Source organism: Dunckerocampus dactyliophorus, chromosome 4 (assembly GCF_027744805.1).
Source record: "Dunckerocampus dactyliophorus isolate RoL2022-P2 chromosome 4, RoL_Ddac_1.1, whole genome shotgun sequence".
Classification (NCBI taxonomy): Eukaryota; Metazoa; Chordata; class Actinopteri; order Syngnathiformes; family Syngnathidae; genus Dunckerocampus; species Dunckerocampus dactyliophorus.
Window position 1 is genome coordinate 10,245,054 of NC_072822.1, and position 20,735 is coordinate 10,265,788.

Here is a 20,735-nt window from a genome sequence, read left to right on the forward strand (position 1 = left end):
TGAAGCCTGCAATATTTGCTATTATTTGCTTTTATTAATGCTTTAACAGCCTGAACAAGCTACTTCACGGACCATGCAGAGAAAGAACATTTGGGCAAATCAGGCGAGGCTCCAAAAACCTTTGCAGTCCTCCCCCTGGAGAAGCAGTGCTGTTTGACTGTCGTCATCAATGACCATTTTCCAGCGTGTCTCTTTGTGTTCAGTGAAAGCACACTGCCTCGCAATTACTGTGAATCTCTGTCTCATTAAAAAGCTTCCTGTTTACATAGTAGAAGCCTGCCGAAGGGGATGATCTGCAAACGACTCTTTTGCTGAGCAAGCGTGCCTAATACTGCAAGTAAAATAACCCAGCCTGTTATTTCTTGTTTGTGTAAGGCTTGCTACGGATTAACAACACCTCCTGCTTTCACCCTCACTCCCACTATGGCGCCTCAAGTAAAGTGTTAGGAACTGTCAAAACACTTGCATAAAACTCATCATTTTACATTGAAGATGGGGTCCGTTATAAAACATCTGCATCTTTATTCATTTGATACTATAATAATGCCTATACTGTGTAATATTGAAGGGAAATGCTCTTTGCATTCTGCTGTCTCATTTTGTGGGACATTTGACTTTTAAACACACAGAACCAAACTACATGCATGCAAAAACAAGCATGCATTTTCACCCCTGAGCAATTTGGAGATTCAGTGCTCTGCTCAAGGGCACCTCAGTAGTACTCACAAAGCAGACAAGCGCCCCTTGGTTTCCCAGTATTGTTCCGTGGTATGATTAGGGCACAGAAAGACAAGTTGTTACGGACTACATTACTGCAAACACACTAAATACATGCACTGTGTGTATTCTGCCCTAGACTGCACCAAGTCCAATGCATCCAAGGATCAGTCACAGCCAGGCTCCTCTATGAACATGCCGCAGTCTTTTGGCACAGCTATGGCTTTCTCCTTGTCTGACACCCTCTCCATGGCAGTGCTGGGGGCACCGTCTCACAATGCCAGTCAGCTGCACACCTCAGGGGACAGCGTGGTTTATCTCACTCCCGCCACCGACGCCAACAAGTGCTGGCCCATCCGCCCGACTCTGCGCAACGAACTCGACACCTTCTCCGTGCACTTTTATGTCTTCTTTGGTCCAAATATATCCATTCCGCCAGACAGGGAAGCCGTGTTTGCCATCAATCTGATGCCCGTCTTGGACAGCGGCGGGGTCCTCAACATGGAGCTGAAGCTCAACATGGTGAGTTCTTCTGCTTGATCACAGTTGTTAATTACAATATATACTGAAGGAGCCAAATTAGACATGGTGTTCCTCCACTGGACATAAATGTACTAAAATACTGAATGTTTCCAGCCTTAAAAAAAGTTGTAAACTGGCAACCTGATAAAAACTGACATGGGTCCCGCGTTTGGGACGTTTGGGAAACCTGCCGTGTTAAATTTGATTCAATTTTCCTCAATTGATGGAGAAAATTCCCAATAAATTTACTTAATTGATGGAGAAAATTCCCAATGCTTGTTAATCGAATGCTAATTGTAGCTCAACTTTGCCCAGCTGACGTCACGTTTCTCTTGAGACCACATACTGTACAAGTTGAGACTAACTCTACGGTGCCTCTGCTGGTTGGACCCAAGTAGTGCACTCTATTTGGGTTTCAATTATTCATTCATTTTTTTGTGCCGCTTAATCCTCATTAGGTTCGCGGGGGTACGCTGGAGCCTATCCCAGCTGACTTTGGATGATAGGCAGGGTACAGCCTGGACTGGTCGCCAGCCAATCACAGGGCTGGGTTTCGCTTAATCAACGATCAATTCCACAGAATTCTAAACGATCAATGAATCCACAAATGATTATGCTCATCCCATTTGTAAAGTGTTTCACACTGATGTTAAAATCATGTGGGAACTGAAAGCACCCCAAGAAAGATGTCAGTTTAGACTCCTGACACACTGCAGTGTGTGTAAAAGACATCAAGAATATGCCAGGAAGAGTTGTCTTTGTTAACTTGTCCTTCAGCTGGTAATGGTATTAGCAATGCACCTGCAGTGACTGTGGAGGTCTGCAGGGAGACACAAGCTGCCAGATGGACTTTTAATAGAAAGCAGTCAGTCAGTCTTGAAATAACAAGAGTATGACACATCCAATCCCACCTGAAAACTTCAATTGTTCGCTTAAAGTGTATATTCTGCCACAATATGCCTTTTTCATGTCTTCTTGGCAAACTGACTGATGCCACGTCATCACTTTGTGCACAGCTTTTAGCGTGAAGTCATTCTCTTTTATCCTATGCCACAACATTATGGTAAAGATAATGCTTTCAGAAGATGATAAAGATGTAGAATTCGGGGTGTCCCGATCCAACTTTTTCCACTTCCAAAACGATACTGGGTAACACTTTACAATAAGGTGCACAAAATGACAGTAGTTAATGGGGAACGAACCTACCTAACCCTAACCATTACTCATTTATTCATTAGTTCCTCAGTAACTAGTCTACATTTATGTGCCTTAGTCATTAGTTTCTCATTAGTTCTTCAATTGTTCTGCATTAGTTCCTCATTAACTACTGTATTTTTGTAAACTGTGACCCAATACTGATATTACAGCCTTGAATATCGGCCAGTACCAGTAGCCATCCGACCTCAGCACATGTCATACATAGTTTTATGTCTTATTTTGCAGTGTGGAATTTTGGAAAAAGCTTCCTCCTCTGGTATGACAAAAAAACTACCCATTTACTTCTTTATGTGTCTGGGGTATTGTTTTATTGATAATGTAGCAGCAAATAGGAATAGCGGAACTCACCACCGTCAGGGGCTGTCTCTCTTCTGCTTTGCTACTGATTTAATAACTTTTTGTCGTCTCGTGGGAGTTTCCTGTGTGATGCTGCCTCAGATGTGTGATGGTCATATTAAACTTCCCCAGTTCTTGTGCATGACAAGTTTTGCACTCAGCTGCAATGTCTTTTTCAGACTTTTAACGAAAAATACTGTCATGCGGCCAGCATCACTCCTACTCCTTGCTACTTTGTTAACACGTTAGCATACGCTGTTGTTGTGATCATGTGGGCTCTGTCCGGCCACTGCAGAATTGACGTACTGGTGCGAGTCTGGAATCAACTGCTTGCATGGGTGTGCCAATATAGATTTAAGATGCAGGCCGATATAATTCGATGCTCGTTTTTTTGCTAATATCAGCCCAATATCAGTATCAATATCGAATCAAGACACCCCTATTTGGAATAGTGCCAAGCTATGGCTATGCCAAGCACCATAGTTCCTCCCATATTGTGATTTACACCATAAATTAGTCCTGTACATATTTAGATTCCTTGACCATGAAAATATACCATTAGGAATTGGATTCATAGATATTTCTAATCATATAAATATTAGTTTAGTAGTTATTCACAAAAAATAGCGGTTTTCTTCTGGATCTAGCTCCATAGCTTCTGAATATACAACAAATCTGTTGGCACACTCCAGATTCCACAGTGTCTTGGCTATACTTTATACTGTATAATGGTGTTTGTTGCATGTTTATAGCTTATTTGTTGTCTTCCTATGTTGAAAATTCCAAAGGTACGCTAGTCCGTTAGTCGGCTTGGTCTTGTGGTTGTTGGCTATAGACTCGTACTATACATTGTATCGATAAAGTCATCACTTCTCATTTGCTTACTAGGTTTCAAAAGATCAATGTTGACGTGCCCACATATGAAAATAACTTTTTGGCTGATTCCTGAGAGTTGCCTTGATCCAGTTTGATCACATAGAAGAGCTGCATCAAAAATCTGCTTTTAAAAAGACACAACAGCATGCAAGACAACATAATACTTTACTAGCAATGCTATATGTTACATTTTAATTGTATTTCTTTGTGTAAAAATAAGTTAACTACAGTTAGTAGGATATGTAGGCTGATCACTGACCTGAGCTCTCATGGGGTACGTCTCGGTTTTGGCTCAAATGGCGAAATCCTTTACAGGAGTCCGTAATTTGGAAGCAATGTTGGAACAAAAACTGAAAGAAAGAAAAACGTGCATTTAATGATTTCTTGTGTGACTTCCTGCGTGTCAGAGGTTTTGTGAGGCTTATTTTTCACCCATATTTCACCAAATTCTGAATTGTAGACCCTACGGACATTTGACTCAAGAGGTGATGCTCTAATTTGATTGGTATTAATTCAATAGCGTATTTATTATTGTTCAAAGTGGGGTGGTTGAACCCTTTGTCACGACACCACTGGCTGCTACAGGTGCTGCAGGCAGGCAATGTTTTCGCATAAAATACAACTCTCTGCTGTTACCATTCTGTTCCACATCGTGTGATATGCAAACACGTCTTTCATCTCCTGTGAACACACCCGGAGATGAAATTGATCATCTCCTCATCTAGAAGCGCTTGCAAGAAAGCAAACAGGCACTTCCCCCCCCCCATCTTCCGCTACAGGAAATGAGATTAATGAGGTGAATAATTCATTGGATGGTTTATTGATTGATGTGCTGTGGTGACAGTGATTACTGTCACCTTATAGTCATCGGTAACCCCTGTTTTACCTTCTGTGGCTTTTTGTTGTGGCACACAGTCCAGAATAAGCCCTACGTGGTTATAAAGTGGGCTGATTTGGATGTCATGTGTGAGGAAACCTGGTAATTGTTCAATGAGCCATGAGATATGTTCCTGTGAGAGCCTGTCATGCTATATTATTTTATAGACCCGCCCCCGACCCCCAAGCCATGATGTCACTGGCCTCCTTTAGGGAACTGAAGCAAGAACATCTTGTCTGCATTGCGTCAGTATCTAGAAAAGACCATGAAATAGATGGAATATTGTCTTTTTTTTACCCCTACAGATCACTTTAATCTCTTCAGATCCAAGTGAGGCTAAAGAAGCGCTATAATGAGTTAGTCCTTGACACAGTGTGTCTTATTAGCTTTTTTTTTTTTTTTTTATCTGAGTGATGCGCCTTCTCTAACAGGGTGTTGAACGAAATCAACACAAATTGGAGTCTTGCAAAAGCCAATTTATTTTTATTTTGTGTACATTAAGGAGCTAAATGAAAACTCATCTCTCAAGTTTAATTTAATGAGTTTGGGTAGCGAAATGCTCAGGGATGGTTCGGTTTCCCTCCTCGTTCTTGCATCAGTTGACTTGACGGCCTCTGCGGTGCACGGTAGCTACCAAATAAAAAAACAGAGGTGAAACACCCTCCCAACCCCCCGCCATTTATCAAGCACGCCGCTGTCAGACGATACTGATTAAATTGTGCCTCAGCCGTTCAACGGAATGGATCGGGCACTGGTAAATGGGATCAGTATAGTGAATATTCACAAAAAATGTTACTTTTATATGTAGCGGCAATAGAGATTATGACAATGGTTACAAAAGCCAAGACAGCTGTTTAAAATTTAGCAGCAAGCAAACAGCAAAAAAAAAAAAACAAACTACACAATGTGAAATGTTTGGTGTAATCATACACAGGCATCCTACATGAATGAAAAAAACAACACACACAAAAAATAGATGGGTGTATAATCAGTTCCAGAGTCACACTAATGCCATCATTAAACCTTTATCACTTAATTGCTTAGCTACTTAATTACTTAAACCTTTATAACTTAACAAAGGACTAAAAAATGCATGTAAGAAGGAATAAAATATAAGACATGTAAAAATAAGTTGACAACAATCTTGAGAGTGTGTAAGAAGGGATATTAGGGTCAAGTCATTATAGTCAAGATAAGAATAAAAATAACATTAGAGCAACTTGGGGCATTTTAAACAGTATTATAAGCAACAGCACTAAGAAAGCAGACCAGCCTCATTATTTTACGGTTGGAAACACCAATAATGATCATATGAATGAGGTAGTTGAAAGGTGTAACAACTACTTTGTAAATATTGGACCGAAATTGGAAGGAGAAATTCCAAAATTTTGGACAATGGAGGAAAGAAATGAATCCATAGATAGGAACCCTAATTCTATGCTTCTCACTGATGTCACTAACAAGGAAGTCAGTGACATTGTTCATAATTGTAAAGCATCAACTGATTGTAATGGAATCGAAATGGAAACAATAAAAAGGGTTATCATTGAGATCGTAGAACCGCTGACATACATCTGTAACTTACCATTTCAGACTGGAAAATTCCCTAACAAAATGAGAACAGCTAAAGTAGTTCCAATTTTTAAAAATGGAGACAAACATCAATTTACAAATTACTGACCAGTTTCCTGATTACCACAATTTTCTAAAATTATCGAGAAGATAATAAGAGTTTGGACAAATGTATTCATAAAAAATGAATTACTTGCAGATAGTCAGTACAGATACAGAGCTAACATTTCAACCTCCATGACATTGGTTGAAATCAGGGAGGAAATTACCAACGCTATAGACCACAGAAAGTGTGCAGCTGCAGTTACATCCTAACTACAAAATTAGAAAGGTACGGAATCAAAGGATTAGTTTTGAATTGGGTTAAAAGCTACCTAGCAAACAGGAAACAATTAGTAAAGCTAGGAGAATACACATCTGCAAGTTTAAATATTACATGTGGAGAACCCCAGGGGTCAATACTGGGACCAAAACTGTTTAACTTGTATATCAATGACATCTGTAAAGTGACGAAAGACTTAAAGTTGGTATTATTTGTTATTTGATATTATTATTTGTTCTGGGGAAAGCACACAAGAGCTAATTTAAAAAAGTCACGGATGAAACGGCATATTAACATATTAAAAGATGGTTTCATAAAAACAGATTATCCTTGAACTTAGGTAAAACTAAAATAATGTTATTTGGCAATAGCAGAAAGGACACGTACGACCAAATACAAATAGACAGCGTGGACATTGAAAGGGTGAACGAAAATACATTTCTGGGGATCATAGTAGATGAAAAAAATGAGCTGGAAATCTCACATCAAAAATATACAACATAAGGTGGCAAGAAATACTTCAATATAGAATAAAGCTAAATTTGTTCTTGATCAAAAATCACTCCATACTCTTTACTGCTCTTTGGTATTACCATATCTAACTTATTGTGTGGAGATATGGGCTAATAACTATAAAAGCATTCTTCACTCGCTGAATTAAATGTCCTGCAAAAGAGATCAGTGAGTATAATCCATAATGCCGCGTATAGAGAACATACAAATCCCTTATTTCTAAAATCACAATTATTAAAAATCGCTGATTTAGTTAATTATCAAAACGCTAAAATAACGCATAAAGCTAACAATAACCTGCTACCCAAAAATGTCATACAATACTTCTCTACAAGAGAGGAGAAATATGATCTTAGGGAAAAACTAAACTTGAAACACTTATACGCAAGAACAACGCTAAAACCCACATCATTTCAGTATGTGGAATTGAATTACGGAACGGCTTGAGTAAGGAACTCAAACAAAGCACCCAGATGAGCAAATTCAAGAAACAATACAAAACAGTTGTTTGCAAAACACAAAGAAGAAGTCTTGAACTTCTTTTGTCATGTTTGTCTCTATTCATTATTATTCATTTCTTATTACACTGATTATTATTTGGGATTTCTGTTTATTATAAAAAATCTTAATTATAACTACAGGCAGCGCTTTCAGTGTTTTTACCTGTTAACTGCATGTGTAAAAAGAAGTTCACCACTGTTAATAATAATAATACAAAAAATCTAACGCGTAATCACCCATATCTTTGATGATGCATACAAAAGGAGCTGACTTCAATTGACCTTGTTTTATTGTGCACTTATTGTGCAGTTAGCTGTATTGTGCTGCGTAGCCTGAACAGACACGTTTGTTAGAAAAACAGTAAAGAACATTTGAGGTAGACCTTCATCTCACTAAAACAATCACACAGTTTTTTGCTGCACAAAGACTAGATTGTCCTTGACACCATGAAACTGAAGTAATCTTATTTTCAATTCTTTTGTTGGTCTCATGTAACAACATTCTGTGCGGCTCCTACAAATTTAAAATCAAAAGATGCTGTAAACCAAGGGAGCCTTGCTATGTGGCATTTGGCCCTTGGGGACCACACACACGCACACACATAAACAGTGGCTCTCTCCTTGTGCACTCACACACGCACACACATAAACACTTTTGTAGGTTTTTTTGCCACCAAAAGTTGGTTGAAAAGTGCAGCTCAGTTTTGAACTTTCTCAGCTTTATTGTGTTGGGAATGAAACAAAAGTGTGATCAAGGGAGGTGCAGGACTCATTATGGCCTGAGTCTTGAAATTGGCTTTGATTGAAGTCGTTCTATCGAGAGATTGCAGGCCAGATGGTGACTTTAGGAAGCACCTGGCAAAGTGTGCGCTGGGTTGTTTCATTAATCAGCACTGTCCCTGCTTGACTATACTGTACAATATATGCTCCCTTTTCTTTCCTTTCTGCTTGGAGCAGGTAGTCAATAAATGACCTCTCACTGCTCACTGAGTGTATGGATGCAATGCAAATGCATGGAGTCTGTAGACATTGTCAGTAAACTAGGAGGGATTTTACCTTATATTTTCCATTTTCATGTATTTGAAGTAGTGCCATAAAAACGACTAAACTAACACATCTCTTTTCCATGAGTATGTTGGTGAATAATAATATGACCAATAGTGCCACTTTAGGATATGGTCTTGTTGAGTGGAATTATGTTTTTAATTAGTTTTATTGTTTCTGGTGCATGACGTCTGATGTTTTCTTGTCTCGTGTGTTGCAGTCGATGCTGAAAGACAAGAATGTCACCGTGTTCGGCTGCCTGACTCACGGGATGCCTCTCTTCGTCTGGCAAAACTCATCATTGAAATGTGAATCAGGTATGTCCGACTCAGCAAAACAGCCATTCCTTTTAAAAGTCACAAAGTTTCACGGGAAGATTACAAATGAGTCATGCTCTGTTTGTGCAGTACGAGTGTCTTGCCTGCACTTTTCATTGTTTTGCTGTGTTGCAGAATCTGTAGCTGGGTTTTTCCTCTCTGTGAACACTTCCACTAACATCACCAAGCTCAGGATTCCTTACCCACAAACGGGCACCTGGTACCTCAGTCTGCGCTCGCTGTGTCCCACAGAACACGGGTGAGACTTAATATAGATACTAAATAAGTGCTTCCAATTGTATAGACCTTTTTTTTATTTTAAAATGTGATTACAAGCCTTTAATTCCACAATTTTCCTCGAGATCAATGTTGTAGTGAACCTAATTTTAAATGTGTGAATTGTTACGTCGATAGCAAAGGTAGTGTGGGTCGATCACATAAACATCACTTTGTAGATGTCATGTAACATCAGTCAGCTGACATTAAGCTCCCCTCCTGATTCGCTGGTACTCCCCCGCGGTAAAGTGATGAAAAGTGGTGAACAGACGTCTCAAGTGACACACAGAGATGCAACTTTCGTCTTTATTATTCTCATTATAGATAAAGTAACTCAGTGGTAAGATGCCTATATCTACAACAGAAGTTATCCCTTCATTTTTAGCGGTTAGTTACGTAGAAAAAAAACTGAATTGTTTGATGGCTTTGCTTCACCCGCCCTGAACTCCACTACGGAAATGCATGTTTTCTAATCTCCCGCCTGTTAAAACTATTATTTCATGATTAATTGGAAAATGTGCCCATATTAAACCTTTTTAATATGTTGCCTTGACTTCTGTAATGTTTAATAGCTAATGCTAATTGGACGTGATACATGAACTGTGTGTCTAATGAACGCTACGTGGCTATTTTGACTGACATTGAGGAATTTTGTGTAATTCTCATTATTGCCATATTGAATTGTGAATCATTGAATGATATCAAGCTACTTTGATTACCTATTAACTGTGAATGTGATATAGTAATCATTAGTATTTAGCAGTTTGAAAGTTTACCGGTTAGATTTTACATATATGTTATATGTTTTAGAATAAGAGATAGATCATGTCGACTTGTAACTTGCATGCTGAAAAAGTGTGTGCACCCCTGATATACATGTACAATGTACAAAATGCTCATATTTATAACTATACTAAATATATATATTCTTTGTGTTTATAGTAGGAGGTAGATCTTTGGGACTCGACCATTTTAAAAGTACAGTAGCTCGCAGGCTGAAAAAGTGTGAGCAGCCCTCGTCTATGCAGTATATCTCTTTCGATTGAATGACAACCAGTCAAGGGTGAAAGCAACTAGTATGGGTTAGGGTAGTAACCGGCGGTAACTAATTTATTTAATGAATTATGGTAAAATGTTTAGGGTAATTAACGCATGTTCACCATGCGAAGCCACACCTCCCTGTTATGATGGCAAACAGAGGCACCATAGCGGCCCTTCATAGACCCTGACACTCTTGTATAGCTTTATTCAGACCTGAACACAACAGCAGTGCAATTCCAACACCTCCAGCTCACAAACACATCTCTAGTCCTCCTCCGAATGACACTTCGTCATTGTCACTAGACTACAGCAAGGTGCATTCAGGGTCACGCCAAACATGACAACAGCGACTTTATTATGCGTGTATGTGTGGTCTAAGTAAACATAAAGACAAAGAAAACAGTAAGTGTATATTCCTATCACTCACTAGGGAAACTCTTACTGCCGAAGTATTTCCTGCATTTAAGTACAGTATGCTCAGAAATCTCAGAAAATAAATCTACACTCAAAATATGTGAATTCAACTTAAAAAATGACATAGTGTCTTTGAACACGGCTCCTCAATGGCGTGGTGTGATGCAAATGTTCTGCTACTATTAATTGTTATGCAAAACTGTGCTATCTTTTAGCATGATTTAAATTTTCAGTTCATTTGGAGCTGTTAATACATCCAAATATATAAAATAGTGCCCTGTCATTTACCGTTTTGTTAATAAAATACAATAAACAGGGCCTATTTCACACAAAGTTGCAAATGGTGATTAATCGTTATTCATTCATTTGAAAATTGATTCATTAAATAAAAAATTGTAATCATTTGACAGCCCTAATTCTTACACATAAAGCTTTTCATTTTGTGTGGCTCGAGCTTCATTGGTGGTCATGATGAAGTTTAAATTCACAATATAACTGAGCTCAATGTGAACTTGAATAATACATTACCCCTCCTAAACCCCTCAAAACAACGTCATTCATGTCATTTTTTTTCTCTGGGAAATTTTCAAGCTAAAAATGTTCTCTTACAGTTTAAAAAAAAAAAAAAATCACTGGAGCCAGTGGATGGCTGTTGCTCATGAATATTTACAGATTATAATAACTTGGCCTCAATTTCCCCGAGCAGCCACGGAGAGACACTATTTGTTGTCAATTACAGAATAACAACAATAAAAAAAAAACATTCAATATGTCTTATTACCCATCTAAATATAGTTTGTTTACCATGTTCAATAATTCAGTATACTAATGTAGAAGCCGTTCTGGCAACCATTTTCTCCCATTGCCTCTGGTGCCTACTTAGAACATGACAGAGAATAAAGATCGACACTCTTAAAAAACATATTTACATTTGTTCCAGTGTTTATAATCATGACTGAAGTGTCTTAGTTGGCTCTTCGAAATAAATGCAACACAATGTCAGTGCTTGTTCTCTTAGGATTGTTTAAAGTCATTGTGTGGAAAGTCTTTGAGGGGCAAATAGTTTCCATTAAGTTGTCAGACACAATGAGAATTCTCAGTCTTCTCAGTCATTGAGATGTTTTGTCTGAACCTTAATGGTGCAAAAGTGTGAAGAGAATGAAATTGACGAGTCCCCCCCCCGATTCATTTGGGAGTTGCTATTCAATGTGAATAACAGATGGCGAGAGACAGCCTGTGCTATGAAAAATATGCACGTTGCAATCTGTGATTTTTCTTTTTTTAACATGTTTACTTAATTATTCAGGTCACGTGTCAGAGGTAGCGCTAGTGACAGGTTTTCTTCACAACTCCAATTTACTTGATTGATAAAACGTGGAAAACCAGAGAGGCGAGCAGCTGCGTCAATTAAATATGAATTCTGGAAAAAGGCGAGGGAGGACATTTGTTACCTCCCGCAGTTTCAATTGCTGGGATTGATTGGAGGACGTTGCAATTAGTGAAGTGACAACGCCAGCGAAAATGTTTTTTCTGCACCATGAACTGTCTTAAAAAAATGGCTTTAAAAAATCTTTTATGTAGTTGTTGGTGGCAGTTGGCTGTCAGTTATGATGTTTGCATAAAATAAGTACAGTCTCTTTGTACAGCTGTAAAATACATAGTTGCTATATAAATTGTCACACCACAAGCATAAAAACAATATACCATTGTTTTAGCTTGATAAGGATAGATAAACACGACTGCTTGGATATTAAAATTATTGAAATTATTCCAAATCTTTCAATGTTTAACAATCATATTCATATTTCTAAAAAGTTGTTGTTGCTTACATGTGGCTCAGGCCAGATGACACTCTCAGGGTTCTCGCAGCAGGTAATGAAAATGATGTTTGTGGCGCCCGCTATGGATTGTGGTCAGAATACTTCGGAAGGCATGCTAGCATCTCCATCTCCAAGTTTTATAATCATTAGACAAATGGTCAATGACTTACAGTAGTTGGCAATTAGTTGCTAAATCTGCCCGTGCCCCTGCAAAGACGTTTAGCTTGATGACGGACATGTTTTTCAACCAATCTTGCTCAATTTTACACACACACTTGCTTGTCCAGTATCCTAAAGGTGTGTGCCAAATAGGGGTGTCCCGATATCGATCTGATATCAGCACAGAGTATACTTACCTTTATTACTTGTTTAGCAGTGTGGAATGTTAGAAAAGGCTTGATCAAGTGACATTACTCAAACAGAGAATAATATTCCATAACAGTAGGCGTGAGGAAAACTGACCCATTTACTTCTTGATGCATCTGGTGTATAGTTTTATCCACATTAGGCATAATGTAGCGAGGCTGGAGGTGCTCAATGAAGCGTTTAAACCCGACATTACTCACCAACGACAGGAGCTGGCTCTTCTCTTACATCCAATGTCTTTTTGCCGCCTGTGGAAGTTTCTGACGCTTTGCAAAAGTTACAAACAGCGGCGGATGTTTTAGGAAGCCGTGGTGTTGCGGAAATCTTTCTTCAAATGCACAATGAGGTTGGTTGTGTTATTCTTCCCCGGTTCTTTGCCACCACAGGAAACTTGTGCATGACAAGTTTGGCACTCAGCTGCAGCGTCTTTTTCACACTTTTAATGAAAAACACAGCCACACGGCTGGCCTCGCTCCTACTCCTTGCTAAACACGCTAGCACATGCTGCTGTTGTGATCACGTGAGTGCTGCATGCTGAAGGTAAGTGCTGATGCTGATAGAAGTGGCGCAGAGTCTGGAATGGACTGCTTGTATCGGAGTTCCAGTATTGGAGATTTTAGATGCAGACCCATATAATCCAATATTGTTTTTTGGCTGATGTCAGACCGATATCAATTTCGGATTGGGAGCCCCCAGTACCAAATTTGGTGGTGATATTTCCTAAAGTTTACAGTAGGTGATATTTGTACAGCACATTGACCTGTGTGAGAAATTTCAAGTCAGTCCGACATATAGAGTGTTGTATTCTTCAAAAACACAACAAACAGGCAACACATGTGAAAGGGTGCACCCTTTTGTGTGCAGCGATTCCAGCGTAGAAGAGTTGGCTCATACAAACAGATTCATACAGACTGCAGAGTAGATAGTTACAACTATGTTAACCTTCAACTTGTGTGCCTGTTGCAGCTTGGGGGCATGCGCCAACACCACTGCAGAGGTGTACATGCGCGCTTACCTGACTCCATGCATCAACGACTGTGGCACGTATGGACAGTGCAAGCTGCTGCGCACCAACAGCTACCTTTATGCCGCATGTGAATGCAAAGCAGGTAAGAATCAAATTTGGGTGTTTACTTCCATTGCGTGGAAATGTCAGTCTGTTACCTCTGCCCACGTAAATCAAAGTCTGCCTTGCTGTTTCCACATTCACCAAAGAAAATGTTTTTTAATCAAGTGGAAAATAGCTAGGAAATGTGTTTTATACTGATTGTCAGTTATCTGTTATCCACGTTTCTGCAGTGTAATGGGTCATCTACTGCGGAGGTGTAGAGGTCGTTTTCCAAAATTGATTTAACAAAGCAGCGATTGCATTTAAAGGACTCAGGTCATATACACTGGTTTGATGTTAATCTTTTGATTCCAGCAATTTGGAAAGTACAATAAAACAGGCTGTTAATTAAGAACTCTTCAATAAAGTATGAGCTTATAAAGCTAAACAACGCTTGCCCTTTGAGGATTTTTTAAAATCCTGCTTTGATTGCAGTGTTATCAGTGCTATGAAATTCCTCATATGTGGCGGCTCTTGCCCCTGGCCTCAAACCCTCCATTCAACTGTGCTCACAAATATTTAATTCACGCTGTCTTATCCAATTTACCTCGCGATCTGGATCCAATTCAGGCGTTCTCACCAGGAGGCTCAATTGTACAGGATAAACAACTTCTCAAATATCGGGTTTTGCATATTCCTCCACAGAAAAGATGTGTTGTTTACAAGGAAGAGCTGATGAAAGATAATTTAATTTCATTGATGAGCTATTCTCAAAGAATGAGGGTGACACAAATGGAGTCATCTTCAGTCAACCTCTACTAGGAGAACAAAAGCCTTCTTTTGAGTTTGTGTTTTCTGTGCACACCAGGCTGGGAAGGCTGGGGATGCACAGACAATTCTGAGGCCTACTCTTACAGCTTCCAGCTCCTCTCCACCCTGCTGCTGTGTCTCAGTAACCTCATGTTCGTCCCGCCTGTGGTCATCGCAGTCCGCAGCCACTACCTGCTTGAGGCTTCTGTCTACATCTTCACCATGTTCTTCTCCACGGTAAGTGACCACCATGATCACTTGAAAGTTGACAGACATTGATTTGACCTGTGACACTCGCTTTCACTTGTCGTAACTGTTTTAACCCTTTTAGTTTTTAATTTTTTTCACTTTTGACAGTACTATTTCAAAAGGTTAAAAGGTTGTAGCTTGAAAATGGTTAAAAAAATCATCAGTATGACCCAAAGTTTGTGTTGGGAGTAAATGTACTCATCTAATTTGCATATTATGGCATCACCAGGCTCAGAATTTGTCAGATCCCTGTCTCCATGATCCATGATACTCATCAACAGGCTCATCAAAGTGTCTGATCCACTTGTGATACGCTTCCTCATCTCTCAAGCAAACCGAGCCATCATCGTTGTCATTTACAGCGGAATCTTGAACACTACTGCTGCCTCAACCGCTATTACTGCTATTACATAGACAAATATAAAGTATCTATCTGTCTATCATGCCTGTGAATATTCTCATTCAACCAGGTCATTGTGTTCTCAGGTCATATCTATCTAGCAGTGGTTTTGTTTAGTTTTTTGTCCTGTCCAGTCTTTGGGGCAGATGGTATTGTTGATCTAAATGCCCTTACATGCTAAACAGATTTGCTCTGCCACGGAAAGGTGTAACATACTCTTCCTCTGTGATATAGATTTTAATTGACTGTAGTTTATGTTTATTGTTATGCAAATTCAGAGCGGAGCTCATCAGGGTATGCCGGAGTGTGGCAATCATGTCGTATTTTGCTGGCAAACATACATCCCAAAAATAGCAGCGACTCAGAAGTACAAACGTACAAACGTCGTAGCGATGCTGACATTTCAGATAGCTTATAAGGTTTGATGCGCTGACGGTTGATGCTTTTTTGCCCTCCTCGCGGAATGTTTGCAGAACATTTGGTAGCACACAAAATGTCTTCTCGATCAACACCACGAATGTTTATCTTTTAGCTCGGGGGGGTGGGGAAAATGACGACGCTTGATTTGCTCGCTTTAGTCCAGTAATTCACACCACAGTACGGGGAAGCGCGCCTCATTGGAGAGTTTTTTTTTAAATTATCAGTTATCGGACCTACTTTTAATGTTAATGTTAATCGGTATCGGTATGACAACATAATTCCTCGTCAGTCCGATAATTATCGTGCACCCCAAATGGAGATGTAAAAACATCACTTTAATGATGACTGATGTAATGTGAAGGTCATTTGTGTCGCAGATGTGCCTCACCCATGACCTTTTTTGTCACACAAGTGTAAAAAGAAGTCAACCACTGTGAAACGTAAAAAGAAATAAACTGCCTTAATTTAACACGACGCTGTTGGAGTGCTACTGCGAGTGTGAGTCTGGGAAAAAAAAGAAAAAGTAAAGTTAATGTTTAAATCTGCTGGACATCTTGGTGGCTCTTCAGACTCTTCAGTAGCATATTTTTGACAATTTTGCAAGAATTGTAGTCAAATGATCTTGAGGGTATTCCTATTCCGATTCTCTATAGTTTTTTCAGTGCTGTTACTACATCATTTTAACCCCACTACCTTTTGTCTGTCCCCTGGCAGTTCTACCATGCATGTGACCAGCCGGGCATTGTGGTCTTTTGCATAATGGAGTATGATGTTCTGCAGTTCTGTGACTTCCTTGGCTCGCTCATGTCAGTGTGGGTCACCGTCATCGCCATGGCCAGGCTGAAGTCCATCATTAAACAGGTACATTTAACAGACAACGTACTTCATTCTAGTGGAGAGTCCATCTTAAGCGCTATTATGTATGACTGAAAATGACTCTAAATGTTTTGCCCTGTAACTGCAAATATGTTTGCCGTTGTGATTCTCTGCTTGTTGACTTAATGCGGTGCACCGTCTTCATGGGTCACTGTGGCCCCGCCGAGCTCCAGGATGGAGTGGGAAAGTGTGTGTCTGTGTGTGTGCCAATAAATGAGGCTGAGAGAGGGAGAGGGGGAGGACCTGCGGGAGGGCGAGTGTACGAACATCTGCTGTCCTCTAGAGTTTTCATTTTTGCTGAGCGCTGCAACCCGCAGCCACTAATCAAATGGTACACGTGGGGACTGGCAAGCGCAACAGTGTGTTTGTGTCTAGGCAGACACAGTGAGTGTTTGTATTTGTGTGTGTTAGATGGTTGACTTGCCAAAGAATGACCCCAGAGCGCCTGATTGTTTGTAAAGCCTCCATACAAATAAATCTTTAAAATTTCACAACTGCCTCAAGGGAGCTGTTAATCCACTCTGACTCAAGGTTAATGTGCCTTGATTTCAAATATTAGATAATACTGAATGCGTCTTCTTTATTATCCATCCCTTTGTAGTTTACTCTTCATTTCTCTTTTTGATGACTGCACTGTACTCTAATGTACAAAGCTGACCAACTAGAAAGTGAAGTGCAGACCTGCGCCAAGGTGGAAAGATTGTGGTCTGACAAAGAACGGTTTAAATCGGCTTTTAGTCACATTGTTGCATGTAAAAGTGTACTCGTTAGAGGGGCTTCTGACAAGTCTCAAGGAAAGAATCAAACGCTATTCACACCAAAAGTGGATGTAAATGTGGGGCTGTACAGGACTGTACCGACTTTAGGGCAGGGGTGAATGGACAAATTGTAAAAAATGCTCTTCACAAAAATGACAAAATAATGAATTATTTCTTGCTAAAAGGAGCTCCACTAAGTGCAGTTGTGGATATTGTGTGGTAGATTGCATGCTGGAGTGTGAACGTGAATGCTTCATTTGCATTCTGTCTCTTCATTTTCCATAAACCAGGAAGTAACCTGCTAACTAACACATGAACAACCCCAAACGCAAAGCACTGTGATTTTTAGAGTCATAAAGGTGCAACCCCAATGTCAAAAATGGTATACGGTCCAGTCATCTCATGTCTTCCTAGGTTGGCATTTGTGTGATAAAGTTATGTTGACTTATGTGGCGTTTTAATGACAGTATAGTCATCCCTCCTTTCTTGCTGTTAATTTCTTCCAGACCCGACCGTGATAAGTGAATTTCCGCAAGTAGAATTCCTTATTTATAAATGGAACATTTTCATAGTTGGAGCATAGAAAACATGTACAACCTTCTAAATACGTTTAGCATTAATAGAGCCTTCTAGACATGAAATAACACCTCGATAGTCACCTTTACACTCCTATTAATACATAAAAGACAGAAAATAAGCCATTTAAGAAATGAATAAGACATAATACAAACACACATGTTAGCATTATATTTTTTGGGTCGCATTATACTATTTGGGTGTGCCTACACATTAACGGCCATTCATGGATAGCTACTGCCTCTTTCTTGTCAGCACGTGCACTGCTGATTGCCGAAACCGCTCACCAAAATGTGGTTGTGCACGCAAACACAAATGTGTTTTTATTTTTTACTGTTCTTTTACTTTACAGTTGAAATGATCCTATAGGCTATTCTAATAATTTAAAAAAGTGACACTTGACACAGATGCATCCTCACTAAAGGAGCGTGCACTGTTGTATTACACAACACCGGTGTCTAATAAGATGGTGTGAATGTAAATGACAGATAAAAATAATTCTCCCACTTGAATCCTCACAAGCTCGTCCATCACATTGACAGATAATGATTCATTACCGTGCCTGCCAGTGAGCGGTCACGCGTCCGTGCTTGCGTACAGTACACGGGGTACGTGCGTTTTTGCCTGCCTACTGTCTGACCCAGCGGTGCAGCATGACTGATGACTGCTGCCGCACCGCCCGGCTCCCCTCCTCCCTCGTCTATTCCAATTAGTCCTGTTCTCCTGCAGGCGGGTCATCCCTTTCATGCTTGGAAAAAACCCTAAATGTGTCCTCACGTTCCCCAGCAGACAGAGCACAGACGTGTGAGGCATATCTTATTGATTTTCCCCCCGCCCTCCCCTGTCATTTTATCTTTGCCTACATGCTTGTGGCTTTGTGTCAAATTGTGAGCTTGACAAAAAAAAAAAAAGGGGAAAATGAGAAAAGTTAAGCTGGTGTTATTTATAGATTTTGCCTCACGTCCTGGTTTTCTGTGCTTTGTTTTTATCGTTGTGAAGGGCCTCTCACTTCCAGAGTGGAGGCCTTTTTTATATAATGTACCATATATTTTTTTAAGTAATTAACATTAATTGTTATTTTATATGCTAAAAGACTCGGCCACCAACCACTTTCCTGGAAAAAGTACTCCTTCTTATGTCTCATGTATTTTTCAATCTACCTTCCAACAGCAATTTAGCCTTCATAGATGATAATCCAAGTCATTTGTTGTCAAAAACAATAAATTACCTTGCTAGTACATTACACATGATCACTTCTTGCTAAGAAGAACTCAAACAAGATCTTAGATGAAAAAATGAGTTGGAAATCTCATATTAAATATATACAGCAAAAGGTGGCGAGAAATATCTCTATATTGAATAAAGCAAAATATATTCTTGATCAAAAATCACTCCACACTCTGTACTGTTCCTTAGTATTACCATATCTAATGTATTGTGTGGAGATATGGGGAAATAATTACAAAAGCAATCTTCACTCACTCACTGTACTGCAAAAAAGATCTGTGAGGATAATTCATAATGCCAAGTATAGAGAACATACAAACCCTTTATTTTTAAAATCACAGATATTAAAATTCGCAGATTTAGTACACTTTCAAACTGCTAGAATAATGTATAAAGTTAATAATAACTCGTTACCCAAAAATCTAATCAAGTATTTCTCAATCAGAGAGGAGAAATATGATCTTAGAGGAAAATTAAACCTAAAACATTTATATGCGAGAACAACGCTGAAAACCCACAGCATTTCCGTGTGTGGAATTAAATTATGGAACGGATTGAGTAAAGAACTCAAACAATGTACAGAGATGAGCAAATTCAAAAAACAATACAAGCAGTTGATGTTTGCTAAATACAAGGCAGAAGAGTCCTGATTGTTCTGTCAGGTTTGTTATTTTATTTTATTTATTTTTTTATTTTCTATTTTATTTTATTTTATTTTATTTTATTTTATTTTATTTTTTATTTATTTAATTAAATTTTATTTTTTATTTATTTATTTATTTTTATTTATTTATTTATTTTTTAAATAATTTTCTTTGTTGTGTTTAAAAAAAAATAATAAAAAAAAAGCTTTGTTCTTATTTATTTATTTATTTATTTAGTATTGTCATCATTATTATCATTATTATGAATGTTCTCTCTTTTTTTGGGGGGAGGGTTATCTCACCGTTATCTATTATGTGTTATCCTGACTATCACAGAAAACATGACATGGAATCCAGGAAGTGAACTACATGTACTGTACTAGATGTAGAATGGATGGGGGGTAGGAATAAATAAGCTTTGCTTCTTCCTACTCCTTTTGGACATGTGGAACTGTCAAAGAATGATTCACGAGATGTATTCCATTGTAACCTTCATGTTCAAATAAACTAAACCAAACCAAACCAAACCAAATCTCAAAAGAAGCACAGGGCGCGCCTCACACAAAGAAATTACTCCAAAAACACACTTTAAGTTTAAATACTGTATGCATTCACATGCCACAATTAAATCACAACTTAAAGGAAAACTGCACTTTTTTGGGGGGGGGGGGGGGGGGGGGGGGACAATTTTGCCCATCATCCACAATCCTTATGTGAGAAATGAACACATATGTCTTTTTCTTTTCTGTGCGCTTTAAAGATATAAAAACAGACAGCTTGATTACACAAAGCAACATTGTAGAAACGCGTACACCTAGCATTAACTTTTCCTTGGAACACACAGGATGGTGCAAAAGAGTGAGGTTATTCCTCTGGAATTAGTCCTTTGTCAGGCGGCTATTGTAAACTGCAGCGTTGCCCTACTAAAAAGCTAGCCACACAGACGAGGGTCTTCAGTCACGAAGGTTGCCCCCCTGCAACATCTCCACATAGCCA

General features: G+C 39.1%; 1 protein-coding gene across 1 annotated transcript in view; it reads left to right on the forward strand.

Annotated features, from left to right (window-relative positions):
- The window catches only part of tmem8b (transmembrane protein 8B), a 51,219-nt gene that overhangs the window by 19,010 nt on the left and 11,474 nt on the right, over nucleotides 1-20,735 (forward strand). The window contains exons 7-12 of the mRNA XM_054774131.1: nucleotides 857-1,239; nucleotides 8,718-8,814; nucleotides 8,950-9,073; nucleotides 13,698-13,840; nucleotides 14,648-14,826; nucleotides 16,373-16,519. Coding sequence (XP_054630106.1) covers nucleotides 857-1,239; nucleotides 8,718-8,814; nucleotides 8,950-9,073; nucleotides 13,698-13,840; nucleotides 14,648-14,826; nucleotides 16,373-16,519 — 1,073 coding nt within the window. The remainder of the gene's footprint in view (nucleotides 1-856; nucleotides 1,240-8,717; nucleotides 8,815-8,949; nucleotides 9,074-13,697; nucleotides 13,841-14,647; nucleotides 14,827-16,372; nucleotides 16,520-20,735) is intronic.